Consider the following 22,878-nt stretch of genomic DNA (forward strand, 5'->3'; position numbering starts at 1 on the left):
TTTGCACTTAAATGACCGAATTGTGTTGCATACAAAACTATTACTAAAACTAACCTTTCTTTGGCATATTTCCTCTAGGAAAATACTCAACATGCTTTGCTATTGTCTTTCTCCATGGGTGGTTGGCGGGTGCTCTGGTGTGGTTTGCTTCTTCTTTCTATCAAACATCTATCGTCCTTATCTCCCCTCCTTCTATTTTGTATTTGTTACTCTCTTATAACACCTCTAATCTTCGGCACTTATATGACCTTATTGTGTTGCAAGTGCTGTAAAACTCTTACTAAAACTAAACTGTCTTTCCCCTCAGAACCCGGGCCCAGGTTACTTCCGTGTGGTTCCAGACGGCACGACCAACATTGGCGTGCCAGAGACAGTGATTGGACAGGTCAAGCCTTGTCAGTGTTACAGACACAGCGAGTTCTGTGATGCCGAGACAGGCCAGTGTTTGGTAAGAGAAGTTCCCAAACTCATTGTTCTTGATTCTTGTACCATTTTCTTTGGGGGGTTTTTTGAGGATATGAAACAGAGGTTTTCACTCAAGACCTTTACAAGAGGTGTACCACACACCGCCTTGGCTTTCTGTTTGCTGTGTTTAAGTCCTTCTTTTTTTTACCTTTTGACAAGTGTAAAAAAGTTAAAATTTAAAAATAAGCTGAAGTGAAATTTCAGCCATATATTTCTTGACCAAAATAAAACACTCAAAACCATCATGTTGCATGAAAAATGAGCCATTTTTGAAAGCTTGATTTAGTAAGCAAAAAAGCCCCAAAAACGAAACGTCTTTTTCATTCAAGTTGTAGACAGCGACTGACAATAATACACAGATGAAATGATGTTTGTTTTTCACTGGCAAAGATGGGCTTGACTTCATATCACTGGAGGGGTGAGGTGTGCATGAAGATGGCTGATCAAACCGATCTTTGCAGGCAAATGCACGGGGACAGATGAGATGACCAGTGAAGAGAGACTGTACAAGAGAAATTTCACCACACTAAGCCCCCTCCCCATAAAAAATAAATGAGAATGAATGAATCTCATCCCTAGGCGTGTGAACACAACACCACAGGGCGCCAGTGTGAGCTCTGTGCTGATGGCTATTACGGCGTTGCCACGAGGGGGACACCAGATGACTGCCAGCCCTGTGCCTGTCCCTTGCCTATACCTTCAAATAAGTAAGTAGCCAGACTATTTTCTCATTTACCTTTTCAGACATTAAAAAATGTTGTAAATTTGTTTTTTAAAATATATTTTTACTTTGTTTTAAGAAAGTACATAGTTCAGTTCAAACCATTTGAATTAATTTTCTTTATTTGCTTGGTTTTTGGATTCTGTTTATGACGTTAGTCAACATATTTTTTCCCCCTTTCTACAGCTTCAGTCCATCGTGTGTTGGTGGCAGAAATGGAATGATGTGCACAGCCTGTATTGAGGGCTACACAGGATTACGGTGTGAAAAGTAAGTCTGCTCCAGGATCTTCAACATCCAACATTGTGGTAGATAAAAGGATAATGTATGTGTTGTTGTTGTTGTTGTTAGCGATCCAGTAGCATCTGAGCGTTAACTCTTCTGCATGATGCCATTCGTTAATAGCTGCATGTCTGTTCTAATTGTTGTTTTGAGGAGTAGAGGCAGTTAGATGTGTGGGGTAGCTTGGTAAGAAAACATCCCCTTAAATCAGTTAGTTTTCTACAGAAGAACAGATGATGTTCCACTGTCTCTGAGGGGTAGTCACATAGTGGGCAGGCAGCAGACTGCTTTACTCCAATTCGGTTGAGATGTTGGTTGAGGGGTACATGTATGTGTAATGTCTTAGAAATATGCATCTCTGTACGATGAAGTTTGTCTTGCTCTTTTTGAAATACTCTTTTATTGGCATATGAGGTTGGCTTTTATTTTGTAGGATTTTAGTCTAATAATGTTTTTTCACCTTAATGCTTTGTGTCCAGAATATTTTTGCGTTTTTGGAGGGAATTTAAATTTGGTCTCTAATTTTGACTATGATTTCTCAGCTTATAAAGCTACACCAGTGTTTTGTACCTCATGAGATATAATGGAAATGAATGTTGAATCAGATTGTTTACAGTGCTGAGCCAAAGTGTCAATTAAATTGTAGTTCTAGGGAGATCACAAACCAGAATAAAAACAAACAGAGCAAAAAACATGTCATATTTGCAGAACCATCAGCAAAATAAAAATACGAATCAATAAGGCAATGCTTTTTATGTGTGATTTATTCAGTCTATATTCAAATCTTAACGTGCATGTCAATTTTCATGGTAAAAAAAAATATTTCACAAATTTATTGTAACTGTTTTTGTAATTCATCTGAGTAGTCAGAATTACAGCCACAAACTGTACGTATGATTAAAAACACCGCTCTTCTATTTCAGATTAATTGTCCTCCCTAGTAAAAAAAAAAATTACACATTTGTTCATAGAATTCAAGCCAAACGTTAAGTCAGATTTGATTCTTCCTCAGTTGCGCTCCTGGCTATTACGGCAACCCCCAGACCGTGGGAAGCAAATGTCTCCCCTGCAACTGCAACCCCCAGGGCTCTCAAGGTGGGGACTGTGATGTGCTGACTGGGCAGTGCCCATGTCTGCCGGGCATCGAAGGACTGAGCTGTGAGGCCTGCAGTGACCCCACATATGGCGTGCAAGACGGCCAGTGTATCTGTGAGTGTGTTTGTTGTTCACATATTTTTAGGATAAGATAGGTGGCTTACTCTTGTACTCAATGTTGCTAAACAAATTCACCATCTTGTTGTTGTTGGTTAATGGTTGGGCTTTTGCGCTCGCAACTGTAAGGTCGTGGATTAAAATCTTGTCGGGGGCTCTACAATATGTCTTTTGGAAAGGCACTTTACACAAATTTTCGTCACGTAACACAGGTGGAAATGGGCACTTAGCCGTAGACAGCCAAAGATCTTATTGATTCGATAGTATCAGAGTGTGTGCAATATGCAGCTTGCAGCGTATGCTTCCTGGGAAGCTGAGAATGTTTCTGGGTGTTCTTTGGTGTGTTGGTGTAATAAAAAATGTACAACACATGGTGTTGAACATGGGCTCTGTAAGTGAAATTATTATTAAAGACCTTTTTTCTCTTTACAACCCCCGTCTAAGTTTCTAACCAGCACTTATGAATCGTTCACTTCCAAAATGTTGTAGGCTAGCTATTACTGTGAATGTATTTCTTAATACATCATATGGTATGAATATAGCGTTTTTCTCTGTGTGCTCAGCATGTTACGACGGCTGCACAGGGATCCTTCTGAAAGATATGGAGGAACTCGCTGCAAGCCTGGTCAACATCAACTTCACTGGAGCTGTCTACCCCTGGGACAGGCTGAACGAGCTGTCGGATGAAGGCAAAGCCCTATCGGTAAACGTTTTGTTTCTTTTATCCGGGTTTGTTAATAATGCTGTTTCATTGTAGCCTACTGTTTAATTTTGAGGTCGCTGTATTGTTTTCATGTTTCACTTTAAAAATTTGTTTGAAGGTTGATTTTTTAACTCTTTTTGAGCTAAACCAACTTTCCCAACATGTTGCCTTACCGGGTTTTTATAGGCTTTCCTGTAGTAGAGCCATACCGGCTTTTATTGGCCTGACACTTCCACCTTTAGTGCAAGCTTAGAAAGAAGGACATTCCACTCTAAAGTTAGATGCTGACGCCCTAGGTCTTTGTATGTGAAATTTCATTGAAATACGTCGCTTGGATCAAAAGCAAAAGCAATTTCTTTGCTACACTCTCTGAACCTCTGAAAAACACTGAAATAATTTGGTTCTGGGAAGCCATCAGCTGGCTGCCATTTTGACTTATGTATGGGGCTAAGAGGTTTAAAAAAGCAGTCTTCACATGTGGTTAATGCATGGGGTTATTAAGAAAAATGTTGTTGTGAGAGAGGTTCACACATAATCTGTCACAAGTGGATGAATCCGGAAATCTTGTTTGTTTGGTAAGTGTTTTATGGTGCTTGCAACTGCGTAAGGTCATATAAGCGGGCGGTACACATTAAACATTTTCAGTTTGTAGGAATTTTTTTTGCCTGAGTAAGGGCCGAAGCCTACTCTCATCAATTTTAGACCACCAAGGGATCTTTAACGTGTGCAACTTGCCCTCGGGACCTCCGAGATTTTTCATCCTTGTCCGAGAAGGCTAGGTGTAGATCTTTCCTACCAGAAGATCAGGGGTGTGGCTGAAAGACAGCAGTAAAGAGCCAGGGAGTTGCAGTAGAAAGGCTGCAGAAAGAGTCAAGCGCCCAGAGGAGGGGGCAAAGGAGGTGAAGGGGTGGGGGCAGAAAGTGGAGACGAAAGCAGACAATACAACATTGCTAGAGAGCAGAGAAGAAGGTGGAAGAGACAATTTTAGTGAAGAACATTTTTCGGTCACTACCCAGATTCGAACCTGGGACCTTTGAATGAGAGTCGAACACCTTAACCTCTAGGCCACGAGAGTGCCCTCCCCTCTCGTCAGGGACCCGATGTTGTGTCCTTGAGAAAGGCACTTCACACGAATTTTCCTCACTTCACCCAGTTGAGAATGGGTACCTAGCTATAGACAGTGAAAGATCTTGTCAGTTTGTTAGTTTTTGAGTACTTAATCAGTTGCTTGCACTGTATGCTTCCCGGGAAGCTGAGAATGTTCCTGAATATTTTATATTCTGCTGGGGTAATAATATAGTGTAAAGTGCCTAGAGCTTGCTGTAGAGCAGGGTAATGCGTTATACAAATGCTATTTATTTATTATTATTATTATTATTATGTTCCTTGCCTCAAGCATTACCTATTGTGGAATTGCAGGAGTCTCTTCGCGCCCTTGAAGCAGCCGGCTCAGACAACCTGAAAGATATGAAAGAGTCGGCAGATACATATAACCAAATTGCCGACAAATTGATTCATCGAGTGAGTACAACATTCTGTCTCTCCCGCCTTTCGTTAACACGGGGTGTCTATTTCATCCCAGGCTTTTTTCCTATCATCCTTGAGTAATATATCCTCTATACAAATCCAGTAACTAGCAATCAGTATGCTACTGTTTGAAATGCTCCTATTATTCTCATAATGATGAAACATTCCATCAGAGGACGATGAAAAAAAGGTGAAAAAAGAGTGAAGAGAGAATGTACAGCTCCTACCTGACTTGCCACCCCTACATAATCTTCTTAATCATATGTAGCTACAAATTCCTACACTGAGTCTCTGTACAGTGCCTATTGACATGACGTCTTGCTATCTGTGCTAGACAATGCATGCATACCCTGACAACTTGGTTTCTGAATGTCTAAGGGCTGATGGTTTCTTGATCTCTCTGTTCTCTGTTTCTAGTCTGCTGCTTCTACTTAAAAGTGAAATATAAAGACAAAATCTGCAATTCTGGTTACAGAGAGAACAAATAAAACAAGCTGTGAAAACTAAGAGAAGTGATCTAGATAAAAAGAAACATTTTCCTTTAAACACTTTGTGGCCACTTGGGGCGATAGTGCGGCCGTGAAAATTATCCATTCTGGTCACCTGGCGCAGTTCTGTGCCAGGTCTGTGAAGTCTGATGCAGTTGCTCTCCTGGCTGGGTGATCAGATGGGGTATTTTGTACTGCTGGCTGTGTGACTGCAAAGTGGTAAAATAAAGAAAAAACAACGCAGAAACAAACCCAGAAGTCCAGAAGTTACTTTTCTTCAAATAGAAAACAAGACAGTCTTGCACAAAGTTAAAACCAAGTCAGACCCAATGCGCACAAGGAAATACTTTAATTCACATAACAGCACAAATGTTATTTTGTGAGCAGCGTATCTGCATGATTCTTTCTCATTTTTAGATTCTCTCTCTCTCTCTTTCTCTCTCTCTCTCTCTCTCTCTCTCTCTCTCTCTCTCTCTCTCTCTCTCTCTCTCTCTCTTGCTCTCTCTCTCTCTCAAACACACACACACACTCATACACACACATGCACACACATTGACAAGCACACACCTGCACACACACAGACACATACAAAACACACACAAAACACACTCATACACACAGACACATTGATAAGCACTCACAGGCACAAACATCCACACACACAAATACACACACATACACATCCACATGCTCACTCACAAATACACACACACAGTTTTCTCTCTTCACTTTTCATTGTCTCTGTGCATGCTCTAAAATCAGATGTAAGGCACACATATCTATGAGTTTGTACTATATTATTATATTCTTCATACTGCTTAGACTAAACACACTTGTGAGAGGGCTGTATTTTGTCTCATTTTAAAGAAATTTAGTTAAGTTGAGACCGCAGGAACATCGTTTCTAACTTAAGCATAGAAATATTTCCTGTCCACCTAGTACATGATAGTAAAAGATTTTAACGACACTTCCATATTATGACTTGAAAGTGAAATGTTATTTTGTAGTTGCTCTCTCATCCGCACCCTTTCAGTAATGTCACTGTTATTGTATATGAGTATGAGCAGTCCAAACAGCCAAACAATCATGCGAATCTTACTGATCGAGTCTTTTTGTTTTTGTTGATTGTTTTGGGTTTTATTTTTTTTTCTTCTTTGAAGCTTAACACCCTGCCAGACACAATTTAGGTAATTTATATTGGTCTTCATTGCTCCTGGCTCAGAGAGAAAGAAAATGTTTAAGTTCAAGTATGGAAGAGAAAAGCTCAGACACCTCGTTAATTTGAACATGAGTACTTCTGAGTATTGGTGACATTTATTCTTTATGTGTATAGAGGCGAATGTGTCAAAGTTTGAATCATTAGAAAGAGTCCGGATGGAGGCTGGTTGTCGGGGTGGGGGGATGGGTGGGGGGGATGGGTGGGGGGGGGGGTGAGTCTTTCACCACCCCAGTGTATTGATGGTTTACTGTGTTGAAGACTGAAAAACATGAATTATTTCTTTTTTCTTTGTGTTTTTGCTTAGAGTAACACAACGTGTGAAGGAGAGGTAAGTTCTGCCAGACACAATAACGTATGTGTGTGTGCCGACGCTGTGCTTTGCTGCGCCTTCTTAACCCTCATTTTTTGACAATCCCCTTTCAAACCCTCTGTTTTATTTTTGAAAAGATTTCTATTCCCATATCAATATTTGTTGTGCTGTGCATTTTTTCTACTTTTATATTAATATAAATTTTTTTTAACTTTTGATTTGTAGTTTTGTAGTTACCTGTGGGAATGTTTCTTTTATGTTCCATTGGTTTATAGATTGTATCAGAAGTGACAGGTTTCGAAATCAGAGAAAATAGAAAGTCGTAGTAATCCCAATTATACTCTCACTTTTTGTCTTGGTAGCTTAGTTTTGCAGTTGTTGCTGCTCAAGAAATTTCTAGATGATCAGAAATGATGAGCTAAAAAAAAAGAAAAATTGAACATAGAAGAAAAAAAATTATGTTGTATACTTATCATTGGTAATAATATTTTTGTGTGTCTTTAGATGCAATTAGTCAAATTGGTTCATATGTTTATATAAAAAAAGCAATAGGTTTGAAGTTCGAGAAAGATTAAAAGGAAAGAATTTATTTTAGTTTCATTAGAACCCCCATTCATCCTTTGTTAAAGATGCTTGCTTCACTATGTGCTCATAGTAAGTATGAGTGCTCATGCTCTAAGCTAAAATGTTTGATTTAGTTACAAAACCTGCTTTTATAGGTTTGAACTGCATATACGAATGGTAATGATGTGTTTGAACTGGTAGGCATGCTCATATCTGTTGTGCATGCTGCTTTCAGCTGCAGTGAATGGCCTTACTTGATTGACAAGATGTAGACATGGGCAATGCAGAGTGGGTGTATGCAGGGTCCTTATGTGTAGGAACTACAATTTGAGTTTGTGAATCTGTTATGGAAATGGAGTTTGAGCATGGTTTTATCATTAATAGTGGAAAGTGGAAGTTTTTGTAAACATACTGCCCTATTTACCACAATGGTGAAGTCTGCTTTGATATAAGATTTGGTTGAGTGAACATGTTGGAGTGGTTAGGTGTTCTATTCACACCCCCCCCCCCAACTTTTTCTTCCTCCTACATGTTTTTAAAAACCATTTAGTTTGATCCTGATTGAAAGATTGGGTAAAGATTGTTGCAGTTATGCATTTGCTGTCACAAGGAAATATTAAATGTTAGTAAATAGATTACTGTTCATATCTTAATAAATTTAAAATGAATAGGAAATGTTTCTGTTACTTTTTTTTGGGTTCTCCCATGTATCAATAAATAGGCCTACTCTTTAGCACATATTTGAATCAAAGCTACATTTAGCCATAAAATTAAACACTGTAGGCCCCTGTCTTAACGAGACAAAAAGTTGGTGAGTGAGCATCATGGCGGCTTTTTTGTAATGTTTTTACTTCTCCAAATTGGTTACGTCTGGTTTGTACTCATGTCAGCCCACAGTAATCACATCACAGTTACTTTTTAATAATATTTTGAGACTAATGCCATATAGGCTTTTGTTTCGCGTTAAGTCAATAAAATTGGTCTAATAGATGTAAAAATCCTTTCTTTTTTTGTCACTGTTTGGCCAATGTTTGAATCAATCTTCCTTATTTTACAGTTTATAATATGTGGAAGATCAAGTCAGAATTCTATTTTTTTTACCGTCTTTTAATTTTTTGTTGCCGTAGACCATAGATGGGTTTTTGGTTTTTGTGCTTATGTTTTTTTTTAGGATGTATTTTCCTTTTATGATTCTTGGCTATTTACAAAGCTTTAGCTATAGGCAGACTGATTTTCAGAACTTTGCAGTTGAAGGTTTTAAACCGGTTGGCACGCACTGTATTTTTGGGGACAATCTTCTTTATTATCGCCTTCTTAAAATGTGTTCATTTCCTACCCTCTTGGGAAAAAAATTGTGTTAGTTCATGTATTTGTGTATTTTGTATCTTGAATGCACAAAATGTCTGTGGTGGAATACTTCCAATATATAGTTGAAGGGACGTTTGAATTTTCGAGTTGGTGATCCACAGCTAACATAATATAAATTGCATAATATTATTTCGTTGATGTCGTTGCCATCTATTATATAATTTCCTTACTTTTTACTGTCCATTAGTAATTATTCATTTTGCTCTGTAACGATTTTAAAGATTATATTACAACCTATGAAAGTCAAGCCTCTTCATTATAATTGAAATGCACTTAAGCTTTCTTGTACATGTTGGCTGGAATTTTTCTCCGTAGGCTTCTTAATGACATCAATATTAATAGGTATTCACATTCACGGAAAAATATTAACAGACCAGAGCTCTTTCTGGTAGAGTAAACTTCTAGAAAGCAGAACTAAAATTTCCTAAGGGAGTCTAAATAATAATTATTGACGGTTTGCCCGATGTATGAAGGCTTAAAGTTTATTGTTGTTTTATCTGTTGCTGGCTTTCATATTCCAAGTCACCTGGTTATAGTGGGGATTTGGTTGGTGTTTAAATGTTAAGGCAATGCAAGCTAAGTGAGAGAGAGACTGTCCTTTTCAAAATAAAGATTACAGTTACTGTAACCAATCTGCTGAATTCATGTTCCAGCTCACACTTTCCTTTTCACTAGAAGGATCTTTTTAGGTTACTTTGATTTGAGCTTTTTTATTGATCTGTTCTCTGTAAAATTGTTAGCCTTTAGTTTCATTTTCTGTCTTTCAAGTTTTAAGAAAGACGAAATTTCTTACAAATTTACCAAAAAAAGAAAAATTGCAGAAGTAACAATGAAATTACCTTCTCTCTATCTAAATGTAGTTATTGCCTTTCATGATTTGAATAAAGTCTCAAAAGATTTTTATAGCTGGAAAATTATACATGTGAATTTTAAGTTTATAGGGAATTTGAATTTTTAAAGATCTCTCTGGATTTATGTAAATGAACGTTTTGCCTCCTTTTTAAAATGGAAGTCTTAAATTCTTGGGGGGGGTCCTCCCTTTTTCCAAAGTATCCAGTCAGGACTTCCTTTTATTTTGCTTTTATATTTTGAAAAGTATTTTTATCGTGTCCAATGAAATGCGATGTTCTGCACTTGTTCAGCTTTTCATTTACCTCTTTTATTTTACTTTGTTTTTAGTTGATAACATAGTACATTGATTCTCCTCATCAAATCCATCATTTCAGTAGTATCACTATGCCCCCACCTTTAATTTTTATTTACAACAACATACACTTATTCGGTATTATCATTCTAAATGTTTAGTTTGATATTTATAAAACTTTATGAATATCTTTATACAATTTAATTATCAGTTATTTCTTCAACATACTGGGGTTAATTATCACAGTGTATATTTCCACTTAAATGGGCTCACTCTTTCAGCACTTTTCAGGTTAAAGAATATTAGGAACTAGTAAGAATATGATGTGGTCCTTTCTTTTACGGACTGTCTCATCATAAAGTATAATAGTATAATATTATCCTTGGTCATAATGAAAGTATGTTTTGATATGAAACAAAGCATTGTTTTTCTTCAAGGCTTTCTCTAAACCACTGTTTTTCTCCGTTCTTTTCAAATGTTTTAATTTAGCTTGTTGATATTCTTAAAAAATACATAATTCGTTGTTCACTGTGTTGTTTTGTTTTGTTTTTCATCCTGGGTTTGATATAGAAATGTGCGGACAGGAAAAAGTACCATCCTTTCTACTCAGTTGAATAAGCCTCCAACTATATTTCAACAATACAGAACTTAGTGCTTTGGTAGATACTTAAGCTTGAAATTTTTTTCCATTAGTCCTTCTTGGGTTCTATGTGTAAGGTCAACATTGTAAATGTGTACTTCAGGAATGATAATGGGGATTCCAAAAAAAAAATTGGGAGGGGGGGGGTATTTTCACTCACAAAACAACTACTTTAACGAAACATAGCAACTAGTTTACGTTGAGAGTTGTTTATTTATCATTTTGTATCCCCCTGAAGGATTTCCTGACTTGATCATTACTCCTTGTGACTGATCTGCTCTTGCTTAATTATCATGTCAGTCCCTTGTGGACAAACAGCATTGATAGAGCATAGCTTTATTATAGTCTGTCGCTACTGATTGTCATATTATGGACTGCTCAGTGTAAAACTCCATCGTACATCACTTTTTGAAATAGTGTATTGCGGAGTTTTACACTTTTTAATGAGCAGTCAATATGCTCATTTCCTAGTGACTGGATGAATTAAGGGTAAAATAGGAAAGCATTTTTCCTGTGATCCATGTAATGTCTAAAAGAGCCTTGAATCAAAGTCACTACTTTTTATTGTCATCCGCTGCCCTGTCTGTGAATCAAAGTCACAATTTTTAAAAATTTTATACCTTGTGTAATTTCTGACAGAGCTTTGAGTTACAACTTTTTATTCTAATCCAGTGCGTTTCAGTTCTTTTAAAACGCTCATGAAACCTGAGGTCTGGATGTGACATAAATTATGATAATGACTAATTGAAAGTTTGTGTTTCTGAAATTCTGTTTTCCTGTCAACTTTAATATTATATTCTTGGTTTAAAGTCTGCTTGCTCAGGTTAATAAAATATTCAGTTTTGTTGAGATTTGTGCTAATTCTTAGCAATTTTGTCCTCTTCAGCTGAGTACCACGGGAGGCATAGCCTGTCGCACCCAGAAGAGTGCTGAGCAGGTCAAGAATAATGCCACAGACCTGGAAAAAGTCATAGACCAACTCTTTAAGGACATCAAAAGTAATATTATGCTTGTGTTGGTGTTATGGCTTCTCTCAAATATTATGAGAAAGGTGGTAGCAATAGTACCATTTATGAGAGAGAGAGAGAGAGAGAGAGAGAGAGAGAGAGAGAGAGAGAGAGAGAGAGAGAGAGAGAGAGAGAGAGAGAGGGGGGGGGGAGAGACAGAGAGAGAGAAAGAGAGAGAGAGAGAGGGGGGGGAGAGGGAGAGAAAGAGAGAGAGAAAGAGAGAGAGAGAGAAGGCGGGAGGGAGGGGGAGAGAAAGAGAGGGAAAGAGAGCCTGTTTGTGCTCTGAAGTTATTTACTTATGATCTTTGTTGAAATAAATGCAACACAAACATATATAATTTTGAAGGGGAGAACTTTTGGTTTCATGCTTGAAGTACCGAAATAAGAAAGAAAAAGCGATAAAACAAAATATATATCACACATGTATGTCAATACATAGATGGTTATGTATTTGGTTTCACCATTTGAGGGAATGCACCTCCTGTTTGGGTGTAGCAGACTTATTGAGGCAGAGGGGAAGGACAGCTTTGGTCTGTTTCTGTGGAACATAGATCTCTGAAGACTGAATTTTATATACTGTCTTACCCTCTGCTCATATAACAATAACAACAGCTGTACAGTTTTTCAATTGGCTTTTAATTAAAATAATTCCAGAAATAGTTAATGCTCAAGGCCTTCTTTTTTTTGTTAGTTTTTAAGTCCCAAAATGTCTATTCTTTTCTCATTTACTGTCCTTTTGTTGTGTACATTACGTTGTGTTTAGAGCACCCTCTGTCAACAGTAAAAAAAAAAGAAAAAGATAGAAATATACATTAGCCTGATAAACTTTAGCAAAAGTAAAAGCATGATAAATTTACCTTAAAATTGAATTGTTTTTTCGTTTCTTAATGATTGATCAGCGACTTTAACTAGTTGTGATTTCATATTCGCAGAATCGGTGGATGAATTGAACAAGTTGATCAACGACAGCTTGGCTGGTCAGGGTGGGACTGGTGGACAACTGGACGAGCAGCTCAAGAAAGCTCAGAAGATTCTAGACGAGATTCTCGACCGCGACTTCTCTGTTGCCGATGCTGCCACTCAGACTGAAAATATGTGAGATATTTATAATGCAATCCATTTCGTGTCGTAGACGGATTATGGATTATAGTTTGTCTACAGCTGTTTCAGATGGTAGTTATAAATATGGCGTCATTGAATGTTGTTTTCCTTTTTCGAGCACTATTTGACCACAATAGTATTGTTATACTGCTGGTGTTCCACCTTTGAAATAGGCTAGTCTACCTTTGAGTTAATTTTCTTGAAAGCAAACAGAAAAAAGTCTACTGAAATGCTTGTCATCTTGTTCCTCTTTTAATCACTAAGCAAGTTTTTTTTGTTTTGTCACTGTTTCAGGCGTGCTGAAAAGTTGTCCGAAAGCATCCAAGATTTGATTGCTCGTAACTTCAATGTGTCGATGGTGGAGGAAGATTTAAATGATGTGAAGGACCGTTTGAACGATTTGATAAATCAAACTAAGGGGGCATCTGCCACAGCAGACAATGCCTTGGAGCTGATCAGGAATCTCACGGTATGATCATCAGTTTTTATTTTTGTTGCAGATTTTTAAAAAAAGATTTTCTGTTATTTTAATGGTGTATTAGAATGGACCCATGGATTATTTTGTCAAGTAGTTGAAAGTATTGTGTTTGTGTTCATGTAAGCCAGCAAAAGAGAGAGAGGGAGAGAGAGAGAGAGAGGGAGAGAGAGAGAGAGAGAGAGAGAGAGAGAGAGAGAGAGAGAGAGAGAGAGAGAGAGAGAGAGAGAGAGAGAGAGAGAGGGAGAGAGAGAGAGGGAGAGAGGGAGAGAGAGAGAGAGGGGGAGAGAGAGAGAGAGAGAGAGAGAGAGAGAGAGAGAGGGAGAGAGAGGGAGAGAGAGAGAGATGGTGTTCACACAGCATCTCATGTCATCTCTCCTGGGCCCTATGTAACTCCTATTTTACATATCATATTCTATTATATTTCATCATCACGCCTTCAGGATCTCCTGAATGAAATGAAACGAATCAAAGAGGAAATTGACAAACTAAGGAACGACTCTGAGGATTACATAGATGACGCCTGGGATCTGATCTACAAAGCCGATTCAAGTCTCCTAGTAAGAATATAAGCACATTTTTGACTGAGTGATAGCCCATTAGTCTGTTGTTCATTTGTTTTTCTGTCAGTCTTTCTGATACTTTTCTTGGTATATCAGTTTTTGGTCTATCGTCCCTCCTAACAGTCTGTCAGTCTGTTTGTCTTTCAGTATTTTCTTTCTATTGTTGTGTCTGTCTTTTGATCTGTCTTGTCTTTCTATCCCTATGACTTTTGGTCTGTCTTGGTTTTTTTGTCAATCCTTTACATCTTTTGTGTGTATGTCAGTTTGTTATTTTGTTCAGACAGTGTATTTGTCTTTCGGTGCATTGTATCTTTGTCTTTGTCTGTTTGTATGTGTCAATTCTGCCTTGCTGTCTGTGTGTTTGTTGGCCTTTCATTTCGTCCATATGTCTATCTGCCTTGGTGGGTGGTTAATGGATGCTCTCTTGGGATTTACTCCTTATCTTTCATATCAAACATCTATTGTCATCCTTATCTCTCATTCTTCTGTTTTGTGTATGTTACTCTCTTGTAACATCTCTAATCTTCCACTCTTATATGACTTAATTGTATTGCAAGTGCTGTAAAACTCTTACTAAAACTAAAACTTATCTTCAGTGTTTGTTGTCCGAGAATTTAATATTTTCTGTATATTTTGACTAACTTCTGTGCGATATGTAGAAGTCTTAACTCTACTCCTTCCCCAATGCCCTCTCCAGATTTCAACTGGAGAAAATGACCTTCTGGCCAGAGCTATTGACGACCTGTATAAGAGAGTGACTGGCCTGAGGGAGGCCATGCCTCGACTGCAAGATCTGTACCAGAGAGCTGTGCAGCATGCCCTCTACCTCAGGGGTCAGACGGAGGAAATGAAAAGGTGAAACTTTTTTGCTTTGGTTGTTGGTTGTGGAACAATGTTAGATTTGAGCTTTGTGCTGTAATGGCTAGTCTTTTTGCCTTGCTTGCATGTAAGGGTCATGAGTTTAATTCTCATGATCCTGGTGATTTTTATTTGGTATGAAATATGCAAAGTGACAGGCACTGTAACTAAAATCTCTAGACTTTTGTGTGTAAATTGGATAGTTGAGGCAATTTTTGGTGAGGAAGAGTTGTATAGCTATTGAATTATGATAGTTGTACGCTGGTTTACTCGTAAACAGAAAAGTGTGCAAACATGGTCCCAATAATGATTGGGATCAGGCTTCAGTGAGTTAACTTCTCATTTGTGCAATTCTGCATTATTGCCAACGGTCCCATATATATTGCCCGGGACTGCCCTGCATTCAGCAGTAGGGAATTGGAGAGCACTATCACATACACTACACCAAAACCAGTCCCACTTGATGTAACTTTGCTCAGTGTCATCTGATCTGAAGTTATAACGTTGTGTGTCCCTGATTGAGTTCTGAAAAAAGTTGACACCCCTGTAATATTATTTCCAGCTTATATCATTTTGTAAACTGCTGACTATAGTATAGTAAATGTTTGACGAGTGCTCTGGTGTGGTTTGGTTCTTCTCTCATATCAAACGTCTATCATCCTTAATTTTCCTCCTTCTTTTTTGTGTTTCTTACTCTCCTGTAACACCTCTAATCTTTGGCACTTATATGACCTTAATGTGTTGCAAGTGCGGTTAAACTTTTACTAAAACTGAAACTGACTTCACACAGGCTCTTTGCAAAGACTCGAGATTTGGCCAAGGATGCTGTCACTGCTGCCAAAGCATACCAAAGTATCGTTGATGCCATTGCGGAGGCGAAGAAATCCGCAGAGAAAGCCCTCCAAGATGCTGAAGAGTCCAAGAAGATTGTGAGTATCAAGGTTCTGATCAGGAACTGAGACTGTAACGTACAGAGTAAACATTGATTGTTCAGAAGAGTTTAATCCCTTGGCGACACCCCCATTATTCAAGCCTGAGGGAATTTATTGTATGCTAGACTGTGCAGAATGTTCTGTGAGGTTTTCTTTCTTTCCCATCAGTTTTCAAACAAATGCAAGAAGTTATTGTTTATATTCAGCCTTTTATACCAATGAGCTAATTGTAATATGTGAGTGCATTAGACAGAAAGAAAATAATAACTATAAACCAGGAAACTGCACAACATACACAAGGCTGCACGCTCACACTCACATATACACACACATGCAACGGGGCACACAAGGCAGGCAATTTCTATTCCCCCCCTCCTCTTTCCCCTTTTTATCCCTTCTCCCCCCCCCCTTCCCAGTCTCTCCCTTTATTCCACCACCACCCCACCGCCCCTTCTTTTCTTCTTGTCTCCCCCCCCTCCCCCATGCATAGTAGTTCATGTCTATCCCTCAGTTCTTTCTCTCCATTTATCTTACTTTTGCTAAGTTAAATATTATGAGAGATACTCCATTAGCGCAGTTGATGTCATGCTGAACTATAGAGTGGATGGCTGTAGTTCAAATCCTGCATAGGGTTTTCTTGAACTCTGGTCATTTTGTTGAATTTTCAAGGCAGTCCTATCAGAAACAGATGTTAAATTTGGAGGCGAGGGCCCACCTCTTAACTCTTTAAACCCTTAGTTTTTTCCACAGTTTCCTAGAGTTTTTCTACAGTCACCTAAACCTGGTGCACTGAGTCTCATGGAAACAAAGGCTTAATCATTGCCAGAAAATACTTGGTTCGCGAATAGCTCTGAAAAACAAGCAAAAACTAGCACTAAATGAAGGGAAACAGTTGTCTCTTGATCTAGTAACCAGCGTCTGATTGGGAACAGGGTTCTATTGCCACCGGACGCTCTCAGCGTCCGATGGGGTTTAAAGAGTTTAATAACCTAATGATATTGATAGGGGTGTTCAGCCCATACACTAACTACATTATGTCTAGTTTCTGAAGTCTTTCTTATACTCACACCACTGTTTGTCTATCCAGGCTCAGTTGTCTGACCTAAAGAAGGAAGTTGACGAGTTGATGAGGATCAGCAACCAGCAGCTGCGCGAGGCTGATTCTCTGCTCGCTGAGGCCAAAGGTGAACTGATGTTTCAGGAAGGTTTAACTCTTTGCATGCCACTTGCCGCACACTGTGCCACCAGTCTATAAATTGTGTTAAAGTGATAAAACATATATGTTATATTTAAAAAAAATTTATATATATATATATTTATATATACATATATATATATATATATATATATATGTGTGTGTGTCCCTGCCGGTCAATATCAGTCATATGAAGGAAATTTCAAAACCGAGTTAACGTTATTTAAAAAAACTATCACCTTTTCCCTACAATTTAAAACAAGAATGAAGTTAATATGACAATATTTGACGAAAATACAGATATATGTGTGTGTGTGTGTGTGCGTGTGTGTGTGTGCACGCGCGTGCATGCGTGCGTACATGCAGGCATGCATGCATGTGCGTGTCAGTGAGTGTGTGTGTGTGCATGAGTATGTATTTATCTTTCAATCCATTGTCTATAGAATGGGAAGGAACTGTCCCCCATACCCCACAAGAGGAGTGGCTCGTGGGCTGTGTTCGATTAGCCCTCGTGTAGATAAGTTCCACATCATGACAATGGGCGAGTTATCTAAAAGTTACGAGCTGGTGTTATGAACAAAGATGAAGGAACGAGTCTCTGTAGTGCGACAATACACCAGTGAACCCCTTTTGTTTATTTTCTAGCCCCTCAAATTGACAGAGTGCTTTTTGAACATTGATTAATTTTTTCATTTCTATTTACTTGGAACTAAATGAAAATTGTTGTCAGCAATTAATCTCTTGTCCACTGTCCAAAAGATGAAATAAATGACAGTTGCCACCGGTCTTGTCCAGCTAACGAACCACCGCTGGCCCCAATCACTTTTCCATTGTTCTATTTGTGAGGGATCATGGTGAATTCAGACGCTCGTCAATTAATAATGAAATCAAATAAATCAGTATTTTTCCGCCTCCGTGGTAATCTTTATGGAATTTCTTTTGGCTAAACACATTTTATGTCCATATAAAAACACATTCCCATATGAATTTTACTGAAAAATGTTGATTAAAGGCACGAAATATGTAATTTTTCAGTTTTCAAGGACTCACAAGCTATTGTAGTATTGTAGGTATCAAATTTTGCGGCCATTTTTTTGATAGTTTGACTACTGAAACCAAGGGAAGCGACCTCCTTCAAATCGCAAATATCTCAATTTCTATTCAAAATAGATGGGTATTTTTTTTTCATTGAAAGCAAGGCAAATAAATAATCTTTCAGATGATACCAATGACTCCATATGCCCAAAAATTGTTGACCGCCTGATTCCACTGCGTTGTGACATATTTGGCCTATTCAGGTCTCCTAGAGTCTCTGGGCGATGTGAAAGATGACCTCACTGAGGCTGGCGAGAAACATGGGAACGCAAAGGACATCCTGGAGGAGATTAAGAAAAAACTCAAACTACTTCCTGAAAGTAAGAGATGTTTTCATTGCTGTTGTTGTCACTAGTGTTATTGTTGGTGTTATTCTGTTGTCGTTGTTGGAAGTATTGTTTTATATATTTCATAAAGGAAAAATAGATTTTTGGGTTTTTGGTTATGTTGATTTATGTAGTAGGTGGTTAGTATGTGGCAACAAGTGTCTTTTGTTTGTTTGTCTTTCTCCCTTTTCTGGCTTACTTATTTTACTCCTTTGAATTATCTTGGTCTACATCCATCCATTTATTTTTCTCACTTTTGAAGAGTAGTCCAGAGTCTTGTTTCAGACTGGTAATTTGCTCTTCAGGGATTTTAATTTACCTCAGTTGTTCCTTTATTATTTCAGTTCTTTATTTTCTTTATTTTTTCTGGAACAGTATGGCCATTATTTTACCGGTAGTCTTTGGCTTAAATTGTAAAACTGAAAGAACGACTTGTTTGCTCTGACTTAGTCCAGGCTGTGTTATTTCTGTCCTTATTGTTGTTCCTTTTATGTTCATATATCAAGCTAGTAAATATTATCGTATTTTGTCTCGCGTGAACAAGTAAATTTACTTTTTAAAATCTCTACTTGCAGCTGGATCCACATGTTGTTTGTTGCTTTGTGGCATGTCCTACTTTTTAAAATATCTTAATACTTTTTAAAATATCTTAATAACATCATTATTGCTCTTACCTGTCCCTAGAGAATAAATGTCTTTATTGTCTGACAGTATACTGCCGCTCAACTAAAACCTAGTACAGTTAAAAATGATCTCCTGTCCAAAAACAATCAGTACCTCCTATCTATTAGGCGTGCCACTTCTTGATGATGGGCAGTTGTCTTGGACAGGTTAGGCTTAATCTTGAGCAAGATGATATTTTAAAGATTTAGTTTAAGTGAAAATACCCAAGTCTTGCCATCTTAGTTTAGAATTGATATCACTGTGTACAAAGTTTAGTATTGATGTCACTGTGTATAAATGTACAATCATGTTTGAGATTGGGCAGTTTGAATTGAAATTATTACCAAGAGTTTTCACGAATTGGGAACAAAATGATTTTCTAAGATACTAGATTTTCAATTTATATAGCAGCTCAGAACTCTGCAGCTCATTGTATTGCTATTGAGAATTGTTATATCCATGTAGCATGTTTACTTTATCTTTTAAACCTCCCTTTTCTTCATATAACATTTCTAGATGTTGTCTTTATGTCATTAATGGGGATCCATAACAAATTTCCTGTAGATTTCCGTGACAGCCTGGACAACATTGAGAAAAGGACTAAGGCTGCTGAAAAAACTGCCGAAGATGCCATTGAGCTAATCAACAAACTGAACACCACAGCTCTCATGGAAAAGATGAATGAGATGAAAAATCTTGATTTAAGTGCTTTTAGATTTGATATTGGTAGTGAGAGTAAGTACCTCTTTTGTATTTCAGTTTTTCTTTCAAATTATCAGTTGTTGATCTTTTTTCTCCACCCCAGTCATTGCCATTGTGACGTACATGAAAAGTGACAATTTTGAAAAAAAGTTGAGCTGACGATAATTGTCACATGGCATTGGTTAACAAACACGAGTATAGTTGATCAAGGCAACAAAAGCCAAGAATTTGAGTAAAGGTTAGATGTGCCTTTGACCTTCTACGGTACTGACCTTGAAATAGTTGTAAACTGTGGAAGAAATGGATAAGAAAAAAGAAAGAAATGAAAATTAGTTTTAATTCCTGTAGGCATTCCACAACCTTTTGCTGTTTCCTCTTGAGTCTTAAACAGGTAATTTTATCTTTTTTTAGGAGTTTCAGGTTACATTTTAAAGTGGTCAAGTGACTGACAGCAAGCCATGAAAACTTTCAGTCTTGTGATGTAATTAGAGTTTAATAAGAAATTACCCACAAAGAAGAATATAAATGAATGGATAGTTATGGATAGGTTGTTTATGCTGTTTTGATAATGCTGCATACCATGATCAATGACAATGGTGATGCTGTACAAGTTACTCATCCTTGTTTCTTGTAATACTCTTAGTTGAGAGAGTAAAGGATGCTGGCAAGGATATAAAGAAACTGACTGACCGCGAGAAAGATGTTGATGACAAAGCGTCGGCGGCTGCGAGAAAAGTGTCCAATGTCCACGATGACCTTGAGAAGTTGAGGGCTAAGATCATCAATGCGCGCAACAGGGTCAATGATGTGAGTTCTTTGTAATATTTTTTCCTTCCATTAAGACGAAACTGTTGGTACCTCAAAATGGTTGTTCCTTTTTGTAGAAGATTTTTTCTCGTCCAGAACAGACATTTAAGGACTTTGAATTTTCTAGCAGAACTTAGATGACTGTTTCAGCATTTGAAAAATTATTCTCTAAACAGTTGTCATTTTGTAGGTTCTTATGATCTTGATTTAAAATGTCACTGTAGCTAATCTTATGTGTTGACTTTGTTACACATATGTCTATACTATTCTTTTAATCACATGGATGAAATGCAACTAATATTTTGCATGTTGTTGTGTTGTTTGCAGAGATGCTATAATATCATATGGGGGTTTTGTTTTGAGCAATTTTTTGTTTTCAGATGAAGACGTTTAATGATACGGTTGTTTTTTTTTTTACATTTTTTTTCCATTTTAGATGAAGATGTCCCTCCAGGCTGATGGCCAGTGTTACAGGTCGTACCCATCGTCTCTGACTCCAAGCTCTACCAATGAGCTGCGCTTTGGTTTCAAACTAGATGAGGCCCCGAACTCGGACATGTTGATGGTTCTGTTACTACAGTCTCCCCAGGTGAGCTTTTTGGCTTTTTTTTTTTCAATGAAATTTTCTTCTTTTCTCTTTTTTTTGTCTTGTACAATACCACTGACTTTACCACCAGGAATTCTGTGGTGGTCACTTCTCTAAGTGTCTGGCTGCATGCTTGCATGTAATGATTAGATTTTTCTTGGGTTTCAGGTTTCTTGATGTGGAAATGGGATTGAGAATAGTTGTAGACCGTCACCTTATTACTGTTTCAATAAAGTTATTACTTTCCTTTGTTTTGTTTTCTCTTTCATTCAGAACGCAAATATATAAGATAGTGAATCAACAAATTGGACAAGAAAACAAATCTATTGTACAGAAAATATTTACTCATCTACAGATGGTCAGTTTTATGAAAGTGTTTTGTTTTTAAACGTCTTCTCGTTTACTCAGCTTTTGGTGTAGGCCTGTTCCCAGGTAGTCAACTGTTTCGTTTCTGCCTGGTGAACAAGTCCAATAAAGTATTGGTCACCTTTGTTTGACGCACTGATTTTCAAAGGATCAGAGATAGATAAACCAACCTTTCTAAGATGAAATATATTATGCCTTTGGAGCTGCACCAAGCTCTACTTCCTTTAAGTAATGTAAAAATAAAAAAGTGATAAGAATCACACTAACATGAGATTTGTATGACATTTTAAAAAGTCAATTCTCACCATTTTTAACATTTAGTTATTGACTTTACTTTCCAAACTGCTTGGGCTAAGGGTAAGTGCGCAGACATGGTAGCAAGTGGAGAATGTTGATACTTGTCATTTTACTTTGATGTAGAAGAGTTTGTAGATGACACTTCTTGCTTTGGTTTGTGTTTTTTATGATTTGGCCAGTGGGTTTTGTTTCATTCTGGTTGTTGTTTTCTGTGGCTCGTCTGGATACTTAGGAGTATACTTTGCTCTGTGGTTTGAAGGCTTCAATTAACACTGAGATAAGAATGTTGAAAAAAATGTAAGAACATTTTGGCCTCTCTTTTACCTACCAGAGCTTAGTTTTTAAAGGATTGTGAGTAAAAGTATTCATTAAAAAAGCAAAGATATAGGGATACACCTTTAAGAGCCTTGTGATTTCCCTCCTTGGGAATCTGTCTCCCCCCTCCCTCCCCCCAATCAGGTCCGTACCATCAGTCTTTTTTTCACTGTTAGACTTTATTAAAATCCTCACAAGTGCTGTTATAAAATATTTTTCTTTTTTTTTGGTCACTCTGTTAGGCTTTATTAAAGTCCTCACAAGAGTTTTAAAAGAGATTTTGTAAAGTAATCCTTGACAGCAGCAATTTGTCTCAAGTTCTGATCAGCATTTAGATTTTAGTTCTACATCAAAACCTGAGCTCTTATCAAACTACTTGAGATACTAAAGAAATGTTTCAGTTTCATTCTTCAGTTTTTCCATGTTAAGATATTATGATCTTTTTATCTTTAGTTGGTACTGATTCTACACAGTTCTGCATGAACTTATGCGTTATTGTTGCTTGACAAAAACGTCCTAACACTCATTGAGTATCATTGTTTGTACCTCCTTACTGGTTTACCTTCATTACACGTATATGTTCATTACACGGAAAGCTCATCATCTACCACCCCCACCCTCCCTCCCCTTTGTTTGTTTGACTTGTTCTTTGTGGCAGACATGTTTACGTTTCCTCTCTAATTTTGTTCTTGTATTTAAGTGTGCGCTTAGAATCTGTTCTTTTTGTTTTTATTCGGTTTTGTTTGCTCCTACATTAGTTCACTCTTTTACCAACATTTTTGTTTGTAGGCGGGAGGAAAGGTGAGATATTATTCTGTTTGTTTTGTTTGTTTTTGTTTTTTCTCACAATACTGTAATGAGGCAATGCTTTGAGGTGACTCAATTCCACTTAACAAAATGGGTTATTCACTAAACATTTTGTCATATCTGTTTGTGATGTATAAGGT

General features: G+C 37.5%; 1 protein-coding gene across 1 annotated transcript in view; it reads left to right on the forward strand.

Annotated features, from left to right (window-relative positions):
* Positions 1–22,878, forward strand: part of LOC101862601 (laminin subunit alpha-1) — a 199,808-nt gene that overhangs the window by 153,953 nt on the left and 22,977 nt on the right. The window contains exons 31-49 of the mRNA XM_035971361.1: positions 308–448; positions 1,045–1,172; positions 1,373–1,456; positions 2,481–2,677; positions 3,244–3,383; positions 4,803–4,904; positions 6,922–6,945; positions 11,530–11,641; positions 12,583–12,745; positions 13,046–13,220; positions 13,670–13,786; positions 14,487–14,644; positions 15,438–15,576; positions 16,667–16,763; positions 18,073–18,189; positions 19,423–19,690; positions 20,169–20,367; positions 20,804–20,956; positions 22,721–22,732. Of these exons, the coding sequence (XP_035827254.1) occupies positions 308–448; positions 1,045–1,172; positions 1,373–1,456; positions 2,481–2,677; positions 3,244–3,383; positions 4,803–4,904; positions 6,922–6,945; positions 11,530–11,641; positions 12,583–12,745; positions 13,046–13,220; positions 13,670–13,786; positions 14,487–14,644; positions 15,438–15,576; positions 16,667–16,763; positions 18,073–18,189; positions 19,423–19,690; positions 20,169–20,367; positions 20,804–20,956; positions 22,721–22,732 (2,526 nt within the window). The remainder of the gene's footprint in view (positions 1–307; positions 449–1,044; positions 1,173–1,372; positions 1,457–2,480; positions 2,678–3,243; positions 3,384–4,802; positions 4,905–6,921; positions 6,946–11,529; positions 11,642–12,582; positions 12,746–13,045; positions 13,221–13,669; positions 13,787–14,486; positions 14,645–15,437; positions 15,577–16,666; positions 16,764–18,072; positions 18,190–19,422; positions 19,691–20,168; positions 20,368–20,803; positions 20,957–22,720; positions 22,733–22,878) is intronic.

This window comes from Aplysia californica, unplaced genomic scaffold (assembly GCF_000002075.1).
Source record: "Aplysia californica isolate F4 #8 unplaced genomic scaffold, AplCal3.0 scaffold00423, whole genome shotgun sequence".
Taxonomy (NCBI): domain Eukaryota; kingdom Metazoa; phylum Mollusca; class Gastropoda; order Aplysiida; family Aplysiidae; genus Aplysia; species Aplysia californica.